Source organism: Myotis yumanensis, unplaced genomic scaffold (assembly GCF_028538775.1).
Source record: "Myotis yumanensis isolate MYYU_CA2020_CCGP unplaced genomic scaffold, mMyoYum1.0.hap1 SCAF_1, whole genome shotgun sequence".
NCBI classification, from domain to species: Eukaryota; Metazoa; Chordata; class Mammalia; order Chiroptera; family Vespertilionidae; genus Myotis; species Myotis yumanensis.
In genome coordinates, this window is record NW_027223752.1 from 232,639,149 (window position 1) to 232,662,048 (window position 22,900).

Here is a 22,900-nt window from a genome sequence, read left to right on the forward strand (position 1 = left end):
GTATACAGTGAATGGGGCGAGAGAGATGAGGCAGAAAGAGTTAAAGTCTTATGCTCTGACATCCATGCTAGGGTGGAAAAGCAGATATATTTGGTGGTTAAATCCAGGTGGTATGTTGTCAGCTACTTCAGGGTTCATGACACTATGCTGTCCTCTCACTCTAAACCTACACCCTTCCACTAGCAATTATATTTCAACTCCCTGTCAGTAAAGCAACATCACATTCATAATGTGTTGTTCTCCAGGGAAAGCTAACACACCCTAAATCCTAAAAGCACTTAGATCTCAAGGGGCAATTGCACACATTCGATGAATTTTCCTGCTGACAAGTCCTGCAGGGCAGGTTGTCTTGGCCCAAAGAAAACAGGAAGTTTACCTCAAGTAGTTCTCAAATTTGAGGCTACAGGAGTCGGTATTGAAGGCAAAGACTGCCACCTTGTGGTAGAGGTGAGCGATTCGTGAGATTCGCTGAGGCACTTGGGATTTTCTCAGCAGAACTAAAATCAGAAGATTCTTCAGGCCAAAGGAAAGATTAGAACTCATAATTCATTAATTGGGACAATATTTATTGAGAATCAAATATGTGCTAATCACATTTATGGGCATGTAAAATACTAGTCCTTGTGGGAGATTACATTCTATCAGAGGGAAACTCTAAACAATAAACAATAAACAAATTATAGAGTACCCTAGACATGTTTGAGATCCATGGAAAAAACTAAAAGTAGAGTAGGATAAGGGGTCAAAAGTGGTACAGAAGGAGGTGGCAGTATTCAGCATTAAACAGGGTGGACAGTATATGACATTGGAGCAAAGAATTGAAGGAAGTGAGGGACTTAGTCATACAGACATCCAAGGGAACAGCATTCTGGGGAGAAGGAACAGCCATACCAAAGGCCCTGATGCCTGATATGTTCAAGAAATGCCAAAGAAGCCAGTGTGGCTGCAACAGAGTGAGCAAGGTGGAGAGTAGATGGAAATGAAGTCAGAAGGATAATGATATGGGGCTTGGCAGGTTTCATAAGTCATTGCAAGGAATTTGGCTTCTACTCATGGTGAACTGTAAAGCCATAGAGAATTCTGAGCACAGGAGATACATGATATTACTTACATTTCAAAGGATTTCTCAGATTGCTTTGTTGAGTATGGTCTGAAAGAAGGAAAGGGCAGAGGTAGGTAGACTATTAATCTGGGCAGGTGCTGATGATGATTTACTAATAGATCAGTGTGGTAGCAGTGACAACGGTGAGAAATAGTAGATTCTGGATTCATTGTAATTCCTTAATGAGCTGGATGTGGGGTGTTAGAGAAATAAAGGGTCAATGATAATTCCAAGGTTTGGGACCTGAGACAATGGGAGAATGGAGTTACTGATAACTGGGATGAAGAAGGCTTTGGATGGAGGTGGCTTTGATCAGGAGTTCAATTTGGGTCACACCGAGTTTTAAATGTCTATTACACATGCAAGTGAAGCTGTGGAATAAGCAGAAAGGTATATGAGCCTGAAGTTCAGAAGAAATAAAGCTGTGAGACTATTCAAAGCAACCAAAAGACAAAGAAAAGAAGATGACCAAGAACTGAGTGTTGGGACACTTCAACATAAGAGATTGGAAGGAGGAACCATTGGGAAAATACAACCAGGGATACGGGACAAAAAGCAGAAGATTTGGTTATGCTGGAAGCGGAGTGAAGAAAGTATATTAAGCAGGAAGAAGTTATTAACTGTGCCAGATGCTCTTGCTCAATCCAGGAATATGAAGACAGAGAACTAAGCATCTGAATTATCATCAAGGAAGTCATGTCAAGAGCTGTTTTAATTTCCAAATGCAATGCTAATCTTTCTGTTATTGATTCCTAGATTATTGTCAGATAATGTACTTTGTAAATTTATTTCAGGAAAGATCTTGGGAAAAAATATATTTTGAGTGTATCATTGAGAAAACAATATCCTGCCCTAGCTGGTTTGGCTCAGTAGATAGAGCGTTGGCCTGTGGATTGAAAGGTCTTGGGTTCGATTCTAGTCAAGGACACATGCCTGGGTTGTAGGCTGGATCCCCAGCAGGGGTCATGCAGGAGGCAGCCGATCAATGATTCTCTCATCATTGATGTTCCTATCTCTCTCTCTCCTTCTCCCTTCTTCTCTGAAAGCAACACAAATATATTAAAAAGAAAATAGCCCTAACCGGTTTGGCCCAGTGGATAGAGCGTCGGCCTGCAGACTGAGGGGTCCCGGGTTCGATTCCGGTCAAGGGCATGTACCTTGGTTGCGGGCACATCCCCCGTGGGGGGAGGGGGGTGCGGGAGGCAGCTGATCAATGTTTCTCTCTCATTGATGTTTCTAATTTTCTATCCTTCTCCCTTCCTCTCTGTAAAAAATCAATAAAATATATATATTAAAAAAAGAAAAAGAAAATAAAACAATATCCTAAAATGTATCCTTTTAAACTCTCACCCTTTATCCCCATTCCAAGCCTGAGTATGTTTCTCCTATAATATTAAGCCAGTTCCTTGATATTTATCTGTTGAAATGAAAATTATCCTAAAACTGTAAAGCAAAACAAATTATTTATTTATTTAATTTTTATTTTTATTGAATTTATTGAGGTGACATTGGTTAATAAAATTATACAGGTTTCAGGTATTCAATTCTACAAAATATCATCTGGGTCTGATCATTCTGTGAAAATCTTGTAACCCTTTACTTCAATTTCTTATACTCATTAAAATATATTTATCATCATTATACTATCCAATTGTTATAAACATGAACTTATAATGTATATTTATATTAATAAAATACAACTTTATCTATTTTAGATTTCCATTCTTTTGTCCAATAAATGCAGCGTGCTTCCTGAGAGACAGGCAGAGTATTAGGTATTTAGCTGGCAAAAACAAAGTTCATTTTCAGGGCAAAAACCCAAAATAAAGACAAATTAAAATAAAACTGCAGTAACATCTTCCCTTATGACATTGTTAAAAATCAGAAAATAATAAAAAAAAAAGTTCAAAACAACCTGTGTAGTGAAGTTATGGGAAAATAGAAACTCTCATTGCCTCAAGAAGACAATTGCCTCATAAGGAGAAAGCTGGATATGTTTTCAAAATTAAAACGGCATTTTATTCTTTAAGTTAGTTATTCCACTTCCAGGATTCTATCTTATACACATGAGGATTTTGATGCAGCATTTTTGAAATATATGGCAAAGGTTTAAAACACCCCAGTGTCCATCAATACAAGTCTGGATGTGGTAACAAAAATAGTCCATCAAATGGAACACTATGTAACTTAGAATGAGAGTACACTGATCACCAAGATACATTGGTAAGTGGGTGGGGGCGGGGAGTGAGACAGAAGAGAGAATATGTGGGGGGAAATAAATATAAACTTATATATTCAGAGAACATTTCTGGAAAGATAAAGGAAAAACAAGTAGCGCTATTTGCCTCTGAGAAAGAACAAAAGGAAATTTGGGGGTGGGGGTGGGGGAAGTAGAGGTATTTGACTGGTTTATCTAAGAAATCATTATCTAGCAGAATGAATATCTTTGCTATATACTATCAAACTTCCCGAAGTTTGATGGTAACTTAAAGATCTTGTCTGTTAGAGATGTGGATAATTTCTGTCCTAAAGAAATATTTCCCCAAGTGAGAGCAAGATATTGAAAACCTATTTGAAGAAATAATGACAGAAAACTTCCCCTAACTGGTGAAAGAAATAGACTTACAAGTCCAGGAAGCGCAGAGAACCCCAAACAAGAGGAATCCAAAGAGGACCACACAAAGACACATCATAATTAAAATGCCAAGGGCAAAAGACAAAGAGAGAATATTAAAAGCAGCAAGAGAAAAACAGTTAGTTACCTACAAAGGAGTACCCATACGACTGTCAGCTGATTTCTCAACAGAAACTATGCAGGCCAGAAGGGAGTGGCAAGAAATTTTCAAAGTGATGAATAGCAAGAACCTACAACCAAGATTACTCTAGCCAGCAAAGCTATCATTTAGAATTGAAGGTCAGATAAAGAGCTTCACAGACAAGAAAAAGTTAAAGGAGTTCATCACCACCAAACCATATTATATGAAATGCTGAAGGTTATTCTCTAAGAAGAGGAAGAAGAAGAAAAAGGTAAAGATAAAAAATTATGAACAACAAAGTGACAACAAATACATAACTATCAACAAGTGAACCTAAAAGTCAAATGAATAAAAAACCTGATGAACAGGACAGACTGGTGAATGTAATAGAATCAGGGGCATGGAAAGGGAGAAGACTGACAATTCTCAGGGGGGAAGGGATGTGGGGGTTTCGGGAAGAGATAGGACAAAGAGCTTACACCTGTGGGCGAGGTCAGTGTGTGAGGGGAAGGCCTGGAGTGGGGTGGGAACCGGGTGGAGGGGAGCTATGGGGGGGGGGGGGTGTGGAATATGTATAATAATCTGAACAATAAAGATTTTTTTTTAAAAGAAAGATATCCCCAAAACCTATGGCATTTTACTACCTTGTAGAACATTAACCAGCTTAATATCTAACCTATAAATATAATTATAATACTCCCTTTTAAGTACTTATAAATACTTAGTGCCTACAAATGTTCTTTGAACTGACTTTATCATTTCCTGACTCATAAATCTTTGACACGTGTTGATTCTCCAGGTTATGAAATCATGCTCTTAACCTTTTGAACCTTCTGCTTCAACAAATGAATTTGAATTGCAATGAGCTGTGCAAATGTGGCTGCTATTCTCTACTCTTTGCTATTTGGGGCTCTGATTCCACCTTATACAGCTGCACAGTACACATCTGAACCCCTTGCAACAAGACTGTTCTTGAACCTGCACACCCTGAATATCTCCTGTCAGATTTCTCCAAGCCAAGCAGCCCCAGGTCTTTGAACTTCTTTATCCAGCTTCTCATCCTGCCACCCCTCGCTCCTGACAAACATCAGGATTCTGAAGCAGCACTAGAAGTAGATGTCATCACTTGGAACAACTCTAACCAATTAGCAGCATCTATGTGTTCTGCTGTGTTGAGGATTGTGAGACTGGACCCAGGCTCACCCACGGTGCTGTGATGAATTAGAGCTTCCTGGGGACACAGGATTAAGGGTACAGAGTACTAGTAAGCGCTATGTCCTTCCTGACTCAGGTCTAAGAGGTTATGGTTCAAGAGGCGAGATTAAACCACAAAGAACATGTCCTGGCAACCAGGGCAGGACATGGCATTCTGCTGCTTTACCTGCAGAGACCTGTAATATTTCCTGAAGTACCAAGACAAAGCACGGAACTCTGGCACCTTGTCTCCCTAATAGGAGGAGACCAGTGACCACACACCAGCCTCTTAACTCACCTTTGAGACAGACAGAAAATGTACCAGCTGCCTCCTTTGCAGTCTACAGAAATGCCAGTAAAGTTGAAATGGGTTGCCCCACACCCTGAGAGCTGCTTAGAGTGTGCTCTTGAAAGCCATATGACACTGTGGCTCCAGGCTGTGCCTGTCCTACTGCTTACCAGCTCTGGACCTTGGGAAAATCACTCCATGCCTCAGTTTTCTCACCAACCTAATGGGTTTGCAGAGTCCAAGGGTAGAAAGAGTTGAGTTTCAGTCCCCACTGTGCCAAACTGCAAGACTGGTACTCACCATACTGTTGTCTACATCTATGAGTTGTTTGGTGTTGTTTTTTTGTTTTTTTCTCAATCTCTTCACTTTTTTTATGCAGTCCCCAACCCCCTCTCCTCTAACAGTTGCCAGTCTGTTTTCTGCATCTATGAGTCTGCTTCTATTTTTTTTAATATATTTTTATTCAGCCACTATGGAAGGCAGTATGGAGGTTCCTCAAAAAATTGGAAATGGAACTCCCATTTGACCCTGTGATCCCACTTCTAGGAATATATCCCAAGAAACCAGAAACACCAATCAGAAAGGATATATGCACCCAGATGTTCATAGCAGCACAATTCACCATAGCTAAGATCTGGAAACAGCCTAAGTGCCCATCAGTAGATGAATGGATTAGAAAACTGTGGTACATCTACATGATGGAATACTATGCTGCTGTTAAAAAGAAGGAACTCTTACCATTTGCAACAGCATGGATGGAATTGGAGAGCATTATGCTAAGTGAAACAAGCCAGTCAATGAAGGAAAAATACCACATGATCTCACTCTTTCATGGATAATTAAGACCATTACAAACTTTTGAACAATAAATAAATACAGTGGCAGAGCTGCCTCAAACCGATTGTCGGACTTCAGTGGTAAGGCCAGGGAGGGTTGGGGGACAGGAGGGAGGGGAGTAAGAGATCAACCGAAGGACTTGTATGCATCCATATAACCATAACTAATGGACATAAGACACTGGGGAGTAAGGGAGGGCAGGACTTGTCAAGGGTGGGGGGGGGAAAAAAGACACTTATGTAATACCCTTTGTAATACTTTTAGCGAAAAATAAATAAAAAATAAAAATAAAAATAAAAAAAAAAGAATTGAGTAAAGAAAAAAATTAGGAATGGAAAAAAATAAAATAAAATAAAATAAAATAAAATATATTTTTATTGATTTCAGAGAGGAAGGAAGATGGAGAGAGAGATAGAAACATCAGTGATGGGAGAAAATCACTGATCAGTTGCCTCCTGCATGCCCCACACTGGGAATCGAGCTCACAACCCAGGCATGTGCCCTGACCGGGAATCATACCGTGACCTCCTGGTTCATAGGTCAACACTCTGCCACTGAACCACATGGGCCTGGCGAGTCTGTTTCTGTTTTGTTTGTTTTGTTTATTAGATTCCACGTATAAGTGAAATCATATGGTACTTGTCATCTCTGGGTGGCTTATTTCACTTAGCATAACATTCTCCAGATCTATTCAGATTTCCTTCTTTTTTTACAGCCAAGTAGTATTCCTCTCATAAATGTACCACAGCTGTTTTTATCCACTCATCTACTGACGGACACTTGGGCCGTTTCCAAATCTTGGCTATTGTAAATAACGCTGCAACAAACATAGAAGTGCATGCAGTCTTTTGAATAAGTGTTTTGGTTTTCTTTGGATATATTCCCAGAAGTGGAATCATTGGGTCATAAGTCAGTTCCCACCAACAATACACAAGGGTTCCCTTTTCTCCACATCCTTGACACTTGTTGTTTGTTGATTTATTGATGATAGCCATTCTGACCCATGTGAGGCTATATCTTCTTGTGGTTTTAATTTGCATTTCTATGCTAATTAGTAATATTGAGCATCTTTTCACATGTCTTTTGGCCATCTGTATGTCCTTTTTGGAGAAGTGTCTATTCAGGTCCTTTGCTCATTTTTTAATTGGGTTGCTTGTTCTCCTGGTGTTGAATTCTCTTTATAAATTGTGGATATTAACCCCTTTTCAGATGTATCAGTGAATATGCTGTCCCATTCAAGTGGGTTGTTTCTTCATTTTGTTGATTGTTTCCTTTGCTGTGCAAAAATGTTATTTAGTTTGATATAGTCCCATTTGTATATTTTTTTCTTTTGTTTCCTTTGCCCAAGGAGATATATCAGAAGGAAATATTACCATGATAAATGTCTGAGATTTTGCTGCCTTTTTTCTTCTAGGATTTTTATGGTTTTGAGTCTAACATTTAACTCTTTAATCCATTTTGAGTTTATTCTTGTGTATGGTGTAAGAAGATGGTTTTATTCTTTTGTACATATCTGTCCAATTTAACCCACACCATTTATTAAACAGACTATCTTTACCCCATTGCATGTTATGCATCCTTTGTCAAATATTAATTGACTATAAAGGTGTGGGTTTATTTCTAGACTCTGTTCTGCTCCATTGATCTATATGCCTGATTTTATGCCAGTAACATGCTATTTTTATTACTATGACATTATATATAGTATAGTTTAATATCAGGTAGCATGATTCCTCCAAGTTTGTTCTTCTTTCTCAAGATTGCTGTGGCTATTTGGGGTCTTTGTGGTTTCATATAGATTTTTGGAATATTTTTTCTAATTCTATGAAATATTCCATTGGTATCTTGACAGGAGTTGCATTGACTCTATAGATTGCTTTGAGTTATATAAACATTTTAATAATATTAGTTCTTCCTATCCATGAACATGGTATATGCTTCCATTTATTTCTATCTTCTTTAATTTCTTTCTTCAATGTCTTATAATTTTCTGAGTACAGGTCTTTTACATCCTTAGTTAAGTTTATTACAAGGTATTTTGTTATGCAATTGTAAGTGAGGTTGTTTTCTTCATTTCCCTTTCTGATAGTTCATTATTGGTATATTAAAATGCAATTAAATTCTGCACATTTATTTTGTATTCTGAATTTATTTATCAATTCTAGTAGTTTTTTGGTGGAATTTTGGTTCTCTATACACAGTATCATGTCATCTGCAAATAATGACTGCTTTACTTCTTCCTTTCCAATTTTATTTCTTCTTCTTGTCTGATCACTATGACTAGACCTTCCATTACTATGTGAATAAGAATGGTAAAAGCAGACATTCCTGTTTTGTTTCCAATCTTAAGTGTAATACTTTTAGTTTTTCCCATTGAATATGACGTTGGTTGTGTGTTTGTCATACATGGCCTTTATTATGCTGAGGTATATTACCTCTATTCCTACTATGCTGAGAGGTTTATGACCACAGCAGCACCCAGGCCCCACAGCTTGGAGCCTTGTTTCGCTTTCCCTATTTTACCTTCCATATTTGGCTAGGTGCTTCTAAGACTCCCTGGCTACTCACTGGTCTCTGGCTTCAAACCCCAGAATGCAAGGTGGGATTTAAGGAAGTGTGGTGATCACAGAACTGAGCATTGAGGATGCACAGGTGAATGTGAGGGCATGCGATGCTCTGATGAAGTTTGGGGTCTAACTGGGAATAGACGTTGAGCAGATGGCCATTCCATCACTCTCAAGGAAAAACATGCTGGAATTCTGTCCTGTGCAAGTAAGGTCACCCTCAGAGTATCTTGTGTGCTGAGAAAGTCCAGGTTGTGAAAGAGCCAACATGAGGTCCAGACCCTCCCACCAGTGGAATCTTCCCAAGGTTTCACAACCCCTAAAGAGTGTTGGTCCATCAAGTGGCCTGATCTCCCCCTCAGAAGTAGACTCTTACCTGTGTCTCTGGCTTCATTCAACAGAGTAACACACACTATTCAGAACACACCTTATCCGAAATTCTATCATAGAAGGAAGACCTCATATGCTACTTCTTTCATGAAGCCCTTCCTGACTCTGCCCCACTGGCTAGCGATGCTCATTTCTGAATCTCTGTGGCATCTGCTGGCACTTGGCTCATAGCAGTTCTCATATTTTCTTGTTTGACTGGTACCTGATTGTATCTGATATGCCCCTACAGGATCTAGCAGAGAGTTAACAGCACAGAAGCACCTCACCCCAACCCCTGGGCCCCCCCTCAATCACGTAGAAAGTTTTTTGCTGTTACAGATCAGGCTGTCCTGCAGCATTAAGTTCCAGGCCAGTCCTCCCCGGCACCCCTGCAGGGCCCTGGAGATCAGAACCTGTGTTTTTTTTCTCCCCGAAGCCTCCAGTCCTACTCTGAGCACCAGACACCCAGTAAGTCTTTACCAAATGCTTACTAAGTGTTTTCTTTTTTGTACATTTTGCACTAATACATTTTACTGAGTAGAAGCTAATAAAATGCTAACATCATTAAAATGAGAGGCACAGGGAAATAAAAATGAAGGATTGGCCCCAAGTCATCTTGCTAGAAACTTTGAAGAGGAAAAGGAAACAAAAATAAATTGTGAAATGAAGATAGAGGAGTCAGAAGGAAAGTCACTTTGGGCACAAAAATGATCATTAGGGGACACAGTGAAATGGATGAAGAATTTTCTCTGATTAAGTGTCTCACTCTATGTTTGCTTCAACCAGCATGTTGTGGACCTGAGTTTAATGGAGCAAGCACCTATTAGGAGACTACAATGTGAAGAGCAATGTTCCAGGCAGCAACGGACACAGAGGTGAAGAAAACAATCCCTGCCTTCCAGGACCCTAGCATCACTTGGGGCAGCGAGGAAGAGAGCTGTCATAGAAGGGTCTGCTCCCATCCCTAGACAGAAGGCAGCCATCAGGATGTTTGCCTGCAATTCATGGGCACGGCTGTTTTTCCCCAAGGTGAGAAGATTCATGGAAATGAAGCCACACCATCCTAGGTGCCTCCGTGGAGGTCCATCTTACTCGGGGTGCTGGCTCTCCATATCTTCCTGCAGGCTCTGTCCCACTCTCCCACATTCCCTGGGGCTTGACTACTGCCTGGACACTCCCCGGAGTGTCAGGGCTAACAATTTGCTGACACTTTGTTGAGGCTTGGGCCACGTGGGTCCCATATGCGTAGGGCCATCTTGGTTAGAAGATAGCACCTGTGTGTGAACCTTCAGATAGGATGGCCAGAACTGATCGGTTGAGGAGTTTTCTGCATGTAATACTCCCGGATTATTTCAACACTAAAAGGCTGGCAGGGAATGGGTTCTGTGGGAGTAAGAGATATTGGGAAAGGAAAACCAAGGAAAAGGAACAAATAAAAAAAAAATCAAGTCCTAACGCTAAGAAGCTATTAACACAAAAGCGAAAACAATAATCCAAGTGCCCAATATAGAAATTGATGGATTTTGGAAATGATGGTATTGACTAGTATATTGAGGAGATATATTAATTATGGCTTTCTTTATGTCTATTATTCTTAACATACTAGCTTGTATACCATTCATTTAATTCAAATCAATATTTTGCTTATTATATTACAGGCACTATTTTAGGTCCTCCTGATATATCAGTCAACAAAAGTCCCTAGACTCAAAAAGCTTATATTGCAGGAGGAATATAGTAGATTTTTGTCACTTTAAAATATCCTATGTGGTCATCACACCCTCACACCGCAACAAGCGATCACCAGGAGGGAGCGAGCAGGTGGGCAGGGCTGCATGAGCTGCAAGGCGCAAGCGGGTGGGCAGGGACTTGATGCTGCTGCGTCCCCAGCAGGGACTTGACCAAGAGGTGCATGGATGGCGGCTGCCGCTGCCCAGAGCCAGCCCGAGGCTCAGGCAAGCCACTGCCCAGGGCTGGCCCAAGGTTCAGGAAAGCACGGATGGCAGCTGCCACTGTGGGGGCCTGAGGCTCAAGCAACGAGGGCCGAGCCAAGGCTCAGGCAAGCTGCAATGGCTGCAAGGGCCGAGGCTCAGGCAGCCTCGCAGCCGGTAGTGGCAGCAGCAGAGGCATGATGTGGGTGTCACCTTCCCCTGATCACCGGGTTGGGTCGCTTCCTGCAGAGGGAGGCCAGAAGCAGCAGCAGTGAGGGGATGATGGGGGCAGTGCTTTCCTCTGATTGGCCGGTCGCCTCCCGCAGAGGGAGGCCAGACCGCAGCTTAGGCCCGCTCCCAATGGGGAGCGGGACTAAGCCATCAGTAGGACATCCCCTGAGGGCTCCCAGACTGTGAGAGGGGGCAGGCTGGGCTGAAGGACCCCCCCTCATGCCCCAGTACACAAATTTTCATGCACTGGGCCTCTAGTAGTTAATAAAAGGTAATAAAGTGGAAAGAGCAGTAGATGTAACAGAAAAACAAAAAGACTAGAAGGAAATGAAATTAGGAAAACAAACATAAAGGTATATGAAGGGTTACAGTTGTCCACAAAATCTGTGTTACTCCCCCATCCAAGGGTGGCGCTTGTTTCTTTGGAATGTGGGCTCAACCCGTGACTGTTTAAACCAATAGAATGTGGTGGAAGTGATGTGCCAATTAAGGGTCTAAAGAAGACCTGATGGGCCCACTTTTAAGAGTTTAGGAACTCTGAAGGAGTCCAGCTACACCATGGAGAGATCACAAGGAGAGATCACAGGGAAGGAGGGGCCATGAGATGGTTTAAAGAGAAACAGAGGTCCGGCTGTCCCAGCTGAGCCCAGGTGCCATGACTCCATCCTATAAGTGTGACAGTTTGAATGTTCCAGCCAAGTCAGCCCCTCAGATGATCACAGCCCCAGCTGATATCATATGAAGCAGACCATCCAGCTGATCCAATCAACCCACAGAATCATGAAAGATAATAAATGCTTATTGTTTTAAGTCACTACACTTTAAGGTAGTTAATGATGCAGCAATAGAAAACCAGAACAGGAAGTGGTACCTAGAAGTGAGATGCTACATGCCAAAAACCTAAAACATGCAAATCATGATTCATCTTATGTGTCAACTTAGTTAGGCCATGGTACCCAGGTATTTGGTCACCTATCTGGATGTCTCCATGAAGGTATTTTTTAGATGAGATTAACCGTTAAGTCCATAGATTTTTTTTTTTTAGTGGATTACTCTCCATAATATGAATGGGTCTTATTCAATCAGCTGAAGGTATTAAGAAAAATACTGATATCCCCTCTAAAAAGGAGAATTCTGCCAGCTAATGGCCTTTAAACTTGAGCTGCAACATCAACTCTTCTCTGGCTCTTAAGCCTGCTTGCCCACCTTGCAGATTTTGGACTTGTCAGCCTCCACAATCACCTGAACCCATTCCTTAAAGGCCATCAATATCTCTCTATCTCTATCATTGTTACTCTGGACAACCCTGACTACAACATGTGGCATTAGCATTGGGGACTAGGCAGCACACATAAGACCTCAAGGATACTGTTCATGAAGGCTGGACAGACACAGAGGAAATTGTTACCAGATGCTAAGAAAAAGATGACCCATCTTATCTAATAAAAGAGTAATGTGTAAATTAACCATCACTCCATGGCAAATATGGTGGCACCCATAGTGGTTGGGGTGGGATGCTGGTGGTATAGCCCTGGCAACGTGAGCCCAGCGTCTGCACCCCGGCCACACAGAGGGAGGGGAGGGGCTCCAGTCATGCGGAAGGAGGGAAGGGGCCTCTGGCTGGAGCTGGGGCAAGGGACGCTGGCATCGTTGCAGGCTGGGCTGAGGGACCCCCCCCCCCCCCCCACCCGCCTCATGCACGAATTTTGTGCACCGGCCTCTAGTGTTATATAGTGGTGTAAAGTTTAGTTACACTGTCACCTGCACTAATGGAGCTAATAGAAATATACCAAAGACCCGGCCAGCATGGCTCAGTGGCTGAGTCCATATATATAGTGCACAATATATAAATTACTCCCATTAAAAGAAATAAACAGCTCAGTAGAAATCAGCAATGATCTGAACAAGAAATTTACAGAAAAACATATAAATGGCGAATAAACTCACATGTGAAGACTCACTGACAAACAGGGAAGAATTAGAAGTTACTTTCCTCATACTGAGAAAGAGTTGATACTATTTGGTAATGAGGAGATTTTTGGAAGTCTGTCCTCTGATAGATGGTGATGGGAGTATAAAGTGGTCCAGTTATTTTGGAGGAATTTAGAAATACTTATTAAAATTTTAAATAAGCATAATTCTTCTTTTGATCTACTAATTCCACCACTAGAAATCTATCCTACAGAAACATAAGCACACAACAATATCTGTACAAAGACATTCATTGAGACAGGTCTCTCCCAACTAGGCTGGCAGCTTCTTGAGAGTTGGAACTTTGTCATTCACTCCTGTATTGTCAGTAGCTACATCACTGCCTGGAACATAGGTGATGCTCAGCAAATATTTGTTGAATGAATGAATGGGACTGAACATTGGAAATTAATTTACTGTCACAAGGAAATGTTTACATCTACCCTATGGAATACTATGAGCTGTTTAAGAAAATGAGGTAAATCTGTATGTACCAACATTGGAAAATCTCCAACACCAACTGTTAAGTTAAAAAAAAAAAGAGAGAGAATAATAGTAAAAAGCTAAAAATAACAAATTCCATCATCAGAGAACTGATTTACTGGATTTTGATTTAAATAAATCTAATATGAGGCATCCATTTTTTACATTGGCCTTCCTCTACATTTTTTACTTTGAAAGAAATCTGTGATATTGCATTTTCAAAAAAATTAGCATTTCAGCACTTAGTATATATCAGGATTATTCCTTTTACTCCTCACAATCTTTCCATGTTAGGTACCATCATTCTTTCTTATAGTTGAGAATCTTGCAGCACAGAGAAAGGAAGGTCATTGCCCAAAGTTACATTGCTACAGCCAATATTTTAACCCAAGCCGGTGGCTCCAGAGTTCCTTCACTAAACCCCACAAGGATAAATTGACCACACATTCAGGTTTAAGTCTACTGTGACTCAGAATAATTATCAATAGCATCCTCTTTCTTTTCAAAATGTCTCCAGAGAAGAACAATAAATGTTATGGTCACTCTACCATAGCAGTGACTGCGTTCAGTGTATGGAGCCAATTTTTGGCAGTGTACTCAAGGTCTCTGCTTCAGTCTACTCATATGGAAAATGAGACAGCAGTAGTCTTTGCCTCATATAGTTGTTAAGGATAAATGCTTTGATATTTCAAGTGCCTGGCACATAGTACTGCATCAACTACTAACCCATGTATAGTGTGAAAACATGTATTGTGAGATATCTGCATGCTCAAAAACTACTAACAGAAGATAGCTCCTGTAGCCCTAGCCAGTTTGGCTCAATACATAGTGTGTTGGCCTATGGATGGAAGGGTCCCAGGTTTGATTCCGGGTTCTATTCTGGTCAAGGGCACATGCCTGGGTAGCAGGCTCAATCCCCTATAGAGGGTGTGCAGAAGGCAGTTGATCAATGATTGTCTCTCATCATGGATGTTTCTATCTCTCTCTCCCTCTCCCTCTCCCTTCCTCTCTGAAATCAATAAAAATACATTTTTAAAAAGGAAGATAGCTCCTGTTAATATTGTGAAGATATGTACATGCATACACAGGTATATGTTGAACATATATATGTATACCCTAGAGGCCCGGTGCACAAAAATTTGTGCACTCGGTGGCGGGGGGTGGGGTCCCTCAGCCCAGCCTGTGCCCTCTCACAGTCTGGGACCCCTCGGGAGATGACCCCCCACTCTCCAGGGGATGGGGCCTAAGCTGGCAGTCAGACATTCCTCTGGCAGCCCAGGAGCCCTCAGGGGATGTCCACTTGCCAGCGGGGAGCAGGCCTAAGCTGCAGTCGGACATCCTTAGCGCTGCTGAGGAGGCGGGAGAGGCTCCCACCACCACCGCTGCACTGGCAGCCATCAGCCTGGCTTGTGGCTGAGCAGAGCTTCCCCTGTGGGAGCGCACTGACCACCAGGGGACAGCTCCTGCATTGAGCATCTGCCCCCTGGTGGTCAGTGTGTGTCATAGTGACCAGTCATTCCCAGTCTTTCTGCTGTTAGGGTCAATTTGCATATTACCCTTTTATTATATAGGAATAGAGGCCTGGTGCATGGGTGGGGGCCAGCTGATTTGCTCTGAAGGGTATCCCAGATCAGGGTGGGGGTCCCGCTGGGATGCCTAGCCAGCCTGGGTGAGGGGCTGAGGGTCGTTTTTAGACTGGCCACACCCCCTCAGGGAGGGGGGTCCTGCTGGGGTGCCTGGCCAGCATTGGTGAGTGGCTGATTGCTGTTTGCAGGCTGGCCACAGCCCCTTCAGGGTGGGGGTCCCTGCTGGGGTGCCTGGCCAGCCTGGGTGAGGGGCTGAGGGTCATTGTCAGACTGGCCACACCCTCTCAGGGAGGGGGGTCCTGCTGGGGTGTCTGGCCAGCATGGGTGAGTGGCTGATCGCTGTTTGCAGGCTGACCACAGTCCCTTCAGGGTGGAGGTCCCCGCTGGGGTGCCTGGTCAGTCTGGGTGAGGAGCTGATGGCTATTTGCAGGCTGGCCAAGCCCCCCAGCAGGGACCCTCACCCCATGAGGATGTGGCCATCCTGGGTGAGGGGCTGATGGCTGTTTGCAGGCTGGCCACGGCCCCCAGCCACCCAAGCTCCCAGTGGAGGCTCGCTGGAAGCAGGTATCTGGGATTTATTTATCTTCTATAATTGAAACTTTGTTTCCTTGAGCGGAGGCCACAGCCAGCCAGGGCAGGTGGGAAGCTTGGCCTCCTGCTTGCTCCAGCTCCCTGGCTGCCAGCTGCCATCCTGGTTGGTTAATTTGCATATAGTTGCTCTGATTGCTGGTGGGCGTGGCTTGGGGCGTAGCAAAGGTTCAGTCAATTTGCATGTTTCTCTTTTATTCGATTAGATATGTGTACATGTGTGTGTGTTTAATAGTGAGCAAACATCCTGACAAACATGAAAAGTCTGTGGTGCATCCTGCTTGCCATATGGATGTGCTAGCCAAAGATAAACAACAGCAAATATTTAAAAATGTCAAATTAAGGTGAAAATTAAAAAATATCGCTTTTATCTTTAGCAATTCGGATTGGATATGGCTTGATTTAATTAGTACTAAATGTCACAACCTGAAAGAAAGCCTCAACTTCTAGTTTCTCCTTCAATTAACTAGTTAATTATTTGTAAGCAAAACTTAAGGGACCCTGGCCCTCTTTGGACTTGGACAATTTGCGCTGAAAACCTAGGGTATTGCATGAGAACTGAACCCTTGAGCACCTCCGGAGGCAGGGGAACAGGGGGTGGGTAGTGGGGAGCTCTCACCGCTCCCAGCCCAGGCTGCAGGCGTTTTGGAGGCAGAAGTATGCCATCTCAAACTCGCTTTTGGCAGCCGGAACAGTAGCTTCCCAGCTTGTTCTACTCTAGTAGAACTTCAAAAATGTGTTCTCTGGCGGAAGCCAAGCCCTGGGAACAGCAGTCAAGAAACTGGATCTCTTAGGAGAGAGATTAGCAGCCAGCGGGGAGGGGGCACGAGGAACCTTCGGGCATTGGTCCCTTGGCCTGATGTGGGTGGTGCTTCCAGGGTTTGGACCCATTCATCCATTCATTGAGCTGATTCACCTTGTCCTTTAAGTTATAACTCAATTGTTAAAGTGGTTCCTGTTTTGCTTTGTCGTGTTAAATGAGTTCTCTAGTCACATTCATTTCACGACGGCGCAAGAGGACTCGGGGTGCTGGGGGTGCTGTTTTCTATTAAAGAATGAAGCTCATTTCAGAAGTCTGGCCCTTCTGACGCCATTCCGTCAGGTCAAACTCTGCAAGCCACTTAAGCAGGTGTCACCTGTAACCTTCCGGGCATGTTCAGGTCAGAGACCGGGAACGGAAAACCCATGAGAAGTAGAAAATGCCAACAAACCCCACCCCCGCGTGCACGTCTGCGGTGGTTTTCTGTCCCTGCAGCCCTGGGCGCCGAGCGGGGGCTGAGGGTCAGGACGGCCCGGGCTCCGGACTCCGGGCTCCGGGCTCCGGGCACCTTGCCCAGAGGGCTGTCATCTCTGCCTAGTGTTCACAGCTGAGCCGGCCCCCGCGCACACGCCCCGCGCCACAGCTCCCGGCTCCTGCAAGGGGCGCGCGAAATGGCAAGCCAGCGGGCTCTCAGCGGACAGAAACAGAAGAGGCTTTGTTTCGGCCATCAGACAGCTCCCCGCGCCCCCAGCCGCGCGCATCAGCCGCAGCGCCGCGCCCATCTGTGCCCCCCAGACGCCAGCTCACCTCAGCTCTGGCCGCAGGACCTGAGTGTAGGTGTAGCATCGGCCCAGGACGATCTCCGGAAAATGGGGAGTGGTGCCCGTCCCATTCCACTCCCGGTGCTGGGGCGCCCGGGGCCACTTCAGGACTCCGACCACCACCGCGACGATCGTCACTGCCACCAGGACACACAGGAGGATGCCGAGACAGACCTTGGCTTTCTTGGAGAGGTGGCAGCCGGGTTCCTCCCCGGGCACGGGGCTGAATCTGTGGTCGGACATGGGGGCCACTACAGGGTCAGCCGGTAGAGTGGGAGGAGAGGCCCGGCCAGGCGGGGCAGAAAGGGTGGAGAGGGCTGCCCCTTCGGAAACTGCACCTTCCCCTTTACTTCTCACTTGCCTTTTCTGGGCTTCCTTTCCCACCCAGCCCCTCCCTCAAAGTTCCCTGGCCTGCCAGACCAATGAGGATTTGAAGGACTTTAAAAGACTTGAGCCAGGGGAGAGTCATCTAAGCTAGGAAAATTCCTTGACAAGGGGGATGGAGAAACTGCGACAGCTAACTGAGCAATTTACAGCCAGTTACAGGTCACCTCCCTAGAGAGGACATCTAGGCTCCAGGCTCAGAAAAGCAGCAAAGCCAGGTGAGTAGCGCCGGGGGTCAGCTGCAATGACCACTGACCCGCTGCCCTGACTGGGACCAATCAGAAGAAACCAGGAGTCTGAAAGAGCTCACCTGGAAAACAGGACTATTCTGCTGAAACCCTCCCCTGAGACCTGCCTGAGGAGAGGGATGAAGCCCTCAAGACAAAGGACCCTCCCAGGAGCACCCCTGTGCCTTTCCCAGACATCCCCTGCCTCTCCTCCCTTCCCCCGCCTCTAAACGCTAAGAGACCACACAAGGCTTGCAATCAGAGGAGCTATGGTCAGCGGCAGCTGCTCCAGGGCTAATTCTCAGAACCTGCCACGGAGGCCCCCTTTTCTCTGGGTTCCCAGGGAGCTGACAGCTGCCCCGCCTCCACTCATTTCTTTCCTGTAAGGTTTCTAGAGAGCCAAAGCAGCCCTGCGAAGGCTCTCCTGTTGCTTCTTCTATGCTAAGCTCTCCCTTCTTTCACTGTCCTCAATAATAAACGTACCCTCATAATAAAAAATAAAAGGGAGGGGGAGGCAGCCACCATCAACTTACTCTGCAGATGCCTTCATAACACACTCTATGCTCTTGCCCCTTTCGGCCAGCTCCCTTTGGCCGAACTTTACACTTTAGTCACACTGCTTCCTGGATGCCTGCCTTGGCACCTTTGTACAAACAATGCCGTTCGAAACAATGCTCCCCGTTTACTTAGCGTTGACAAAGGCCTGCTCAGCCCCCTGTTAAAGGCTCCACCTAAGCCTTACCCCTTCTCCTAAGTGACATCCTGGTAAAGGTCTGCGTTCAAACTTAGCTCCATCACCCAATGGCTGGGCGAGATGGGGTAAGTTACTTGGCCTCTCTGTGCTTCAGATGTAAAGTGGGGCAATACCAGTACCCACTGCATAGTGCTTTTATGAGGAGTGAGTTCCTGTTGACAGCATGTTCCGTGTAATGCCTGCTACCTGGTAAGCATGCCGTCAGTTTTCGCTATTCCTACTTGTTTTGTGAGCATGTGCAAGGGGGTGCCTTTCTATCCTCCATGGATTGTGCTTAGAAAATGTCTGGCATGCAGCGAGCACGCTAAGTGGTGGTTCAATGAATAACCAAGTGGCTTTTCCCAGACATCCCCTGCCTCTCCTCTCTCAGGGTCCTTGGCACAGGGAGGTGTGGGAGGGAGTTCTGCCACCCCTCACAGGGAAGGTAGAGAGCGTGGCCTTAGGGGTTGGAAGGTCAGTGGACTTGCTGGCAGTGACCTCGGACATGCTCTTTTGGTTGCTCCTCAGTGAAATGAGAAGTCCCTGCTGAGAGTGGGCGGGGTGCTGGGGAAGCTGCAGGAGCCTGGGAGAGCAGATGGAACGGGAAATGAGAGAGGTTCTCAGGGTGTCATGAAGTGGTCAGGAAGTTAAAGAAACACCAAACGTGCGGACACATTTTGTCCAGCCACCCACCTCTACTTAGAAGAAAAGGCAAAAGTAGGCAGACAGTTGGGGGCTGTCATAACAAAGCCACAGAGTCTGTTGTGGCTTAAACAACAGAAATGTATTGTCCCACAGCCCTGGGGGCTAGAAATCTGAGTTCAAAATGTCAGCAGGGTTGATTTCCTCTGGGGCCTCTCCCCTTGGCTTAGAGATGGCTGCCTTCTTGCTGTGTCTTTACAGGTCTTCTTCCTGTGTGTCCACACGTCTGTGTTCCAATTTTCTCTTCTTATAGGAACACCTGTTACATTGGTTAGGACCCACCCTATATGGACTTCATTTGAACTCAGTCACCTCTTCAAAGGTCCTGTCTCCAAATCCTGTCACATCTGAGGCCCTGGGGGTTAGAACTCCAACATGTGAATTTGGGATGGGGATACCATTCAGCCCACCACACCAGGTAAGAACAATGCAGTAAGAGAAAGGCAAGCAGGCTGAAAGTTTCAGAAAGATGGAACTTTAATAATGGGACATAGCACCTAAGTCCCACAGAAACCGAAGTGAGGACAGAAGGAAGGTGAGAGACAGTGAAGATGAGCAACCCCATGGCTGGGAGGGCCTGATGGGGCCAAAGAATTGATATAAGAGGGAACATATCCCCTTGCAAATCACTCCATCCCAAACTGAACTATTGATCTTTCTCCTTCAAACCAGATCTTTCCTGGTCTTTCAAATTTCAGTAAAAGGACCTCCATCCCCCAGTTGCTCAGGCTGGAAACTTCCAAGTCTTTGAACCCTTTCTTCTCCCTCCTTCCACACATCTATCCAGAAGTTGGTTCCTTCTGCCTGATATTAATGATATTTGATATTTAATATAACTTATAATTAATGATATTAAATATCTACTCTACTCACCTCCATTGCCACCAACTAGTCCAAGAGGAAGTTGGCCTCTTTCTCACCTAGGCAGGGCTCACCTGGGTCTGAACTTTCTTCCATATTGAATAATGTGCAGGGTCCCAAACCAGTTCCCATGTAACAAAGCTTGTCACCTGCTCCTAACTGTACTGAGCCATCTGACAGCAATAGTGTTCTGGCTTGTAGAATGAAACATTTAAGACCTGCCACAAAAACAACTCCTTTAAAACGGATATTTGTTGTTGTTTTTAAATATATATATTTTATTGATTTTTTTTCAGAGGGGAAAGGAGAGGGATAGAGAGTTAGAAACATCGATGAGAGAGAAACATCTATCAGCTGCCTCCTGCACACCCCCCACTGGGGACGTGCCCACAACCAAGGTACATGCCCTTGACCGGAATCGAACCCAGGACCCATCAGTCCGTAGGCCAACGCTCTATCCACTGAGCCAAACCAGCTACGGCAAGGAAATTTTTTTTTTATAATAAAAGAGTAAATGTCAAATACAACTAAATGAATATGTTGAGCATCATTCTTTCTCCTGCCCCTGACTCCCCTCTTACCATATTAATGAACAGGCAGCATTCATACATGTACATATGTACAGAGAGTTAAGCCTTCATTGTTTTATAAAAACCATGGCATATTGCACACCCCGTTGTGCACCTGTCTTTATTCACATAGTGATATATTTGGAAGACATGACCCGTCAGCATATATTGCTCTACCTAATTCCTCTAATGACCCCTGGTACTCCAATATACCATGGTTTATTTAACTAGACCATATAAATCAGCACCCACGTTTTCCACTCCTTGGTTACTACATTAAATTTTGGAATAAATATTGTGTCTACATATTTTTCTACATGTCCAAGAATGTACCCTGCTCAAAGTAGACTTCCTGGGTCAAAGGAACAAATATTTAAAATTTTGCAAGATAAGAACAACCAAAGAGGTTGCACCAATCAACACTCAAGCTCACATGGTTACACTTTGGTATTTGTTTTGTTTTCATTTCTGGTTATGAATCAGCACTTCAGCTTTTAGTCTCTCCTTTTGTTCAGTGTAATGGACACTTGAGGAAATAAACTCTTGAGGACCCTGTAATCCTTTGCTTGCCCAAGTCACTTGGTCGGTGAACCCTCTCACTGTGTTCTATCCTCCTGCATGTAAGGTGCTCAGCTATCATGCCAAGCATCCTGGATGCCCTTGGCAAAGAAGATTTCAGATGTGCAAAGAAATATCCACCTCCCTACTCTCCCTCTGGTTGTGGCATGATTTGGGGAAAGTTACATTTTTAAATATTTTCTCATCTATCTAATGGATACAGTACAATGCTTCCTCAATAGGGGATTGATTGGGATACTATACACACTAGGAAAGGTTAGGCACTGGGCACATGGTAATCTTGTCAATGTGAACTTATTTGCACATAGTTACAATACACTGAGATTCTAAAAAATGGTAAATTCTGGTATGCATTCACTCAACACAAATTAAAGCCCCACCACATTCCATGCCAGGCACTGTGGTAGCTTGCTGAGGACACACAAGTAAACTGGCCTTGAGGGAGACTGTGTAGAGAAGTTAAGTACATGGGCTTTCTGGTCAGGTGGACCTGAGTGGGCTCTGTCACTCGGGCAAGGAACAAACCTTCTCTGAAGGTCAAGTGTCTCTTCTGTAGAGTGGGCTTAACCATTTTTGTGGGCGTCACTGAATTACTTTGAGGATTGAGTTAGGTAATATAGAGAGAATTTAGCTGAGTGTCTGACCACTGGCAAGAATCCAACAACTACGCACCAGTATTGGGACAGCTGTATTTGGGCAGGAGCGATGTAATACATCATAGTGGGTTTCAGGAAGTCTGGGAAGGATGGAGACATTAGGTCAGGCTGACAGGAAAGCAAGAATTGCAAAAAGTGGGAAAGGCATTTACACTGAACAGTAGGGAGAATTTCAGGGTGAATGTTGGGACATCTAGGGCACCAGAGACATGACTTCCTCTCAGACACACAGCTGGTGAGTAGAAGCTCTGGTTCTGGAATGACCTTTCTTTGGTCAACTTCATTAGTCATTTCAAATCATTCAAGTAAGATAATCACATTTTAAAAGCTGGAAGTAGAGAAAAGAAGAAAAATGTCCCCTCTGTTCCAAAACCCAAACCCAACTGCCATTAACATTTTGATATCTATCTCTACAGTTTTTTGCTAATCTTTGACAGCTTTGAAAGCAGCTACAACATATACTATTTGGTAACATGTACATATTTCACATATATATGTATATGTAAATATGCAAATTATGCTGTTTCCACTTCACTGTGCATACATGATCCCTGCCTGGCCATGTCTCCTCTCTCAGACCCTGAGCCCAGGCCCAGATCCCAACCCAGCTCTTTTGAGCATGAGGATCTTATCCTGTGATCTCCCGGGGTCTCGGGTTTTCTGTGAGTACCTGTGAGTGGATATATGAAACAAAGAGCCACCAACTT

The 22,900-nt window shown here is 44.2% G+C and overlaps 1 protein-coding gene across 2 annotated transcripts in view; it reads right to left on the bottom strand.

Annotated features, from left to right (window-relative positions):
• Nucleotides 1-18,733, bottom strand: part of CD38 (CD38 molecule) — a 35,473-nt gene extending 16,740 nt beyond the window's left edge. The window contains exons 1-2 of one of the 2 annotated variants that reach the window (XM_070399110.1): nucleotides 18,627-18,733; nucleotides 17,469-17,711 (exon numbers count right to left, since the gene is read on the bottom strand). In XM_070399110.1, the coding sequence (XP_070255211.1) occupies nucleotides 17,469-17,711; nucleotides 18,627-18,643 (260 nt within the window). In that variant the 5' untranslated portion in view covers nucleotides 18,644-18,733. Of the gene's footprint in view, nucleotides 1-17,468; nucleotides 17,859-18,626 lie in introns of those variants that run through there. The other variant, XM_070399118.1, reaches the window with a different exon arrangement.
• Nucleotides 18,734-22,900: the final 4,167 nt, after the last annotated feature.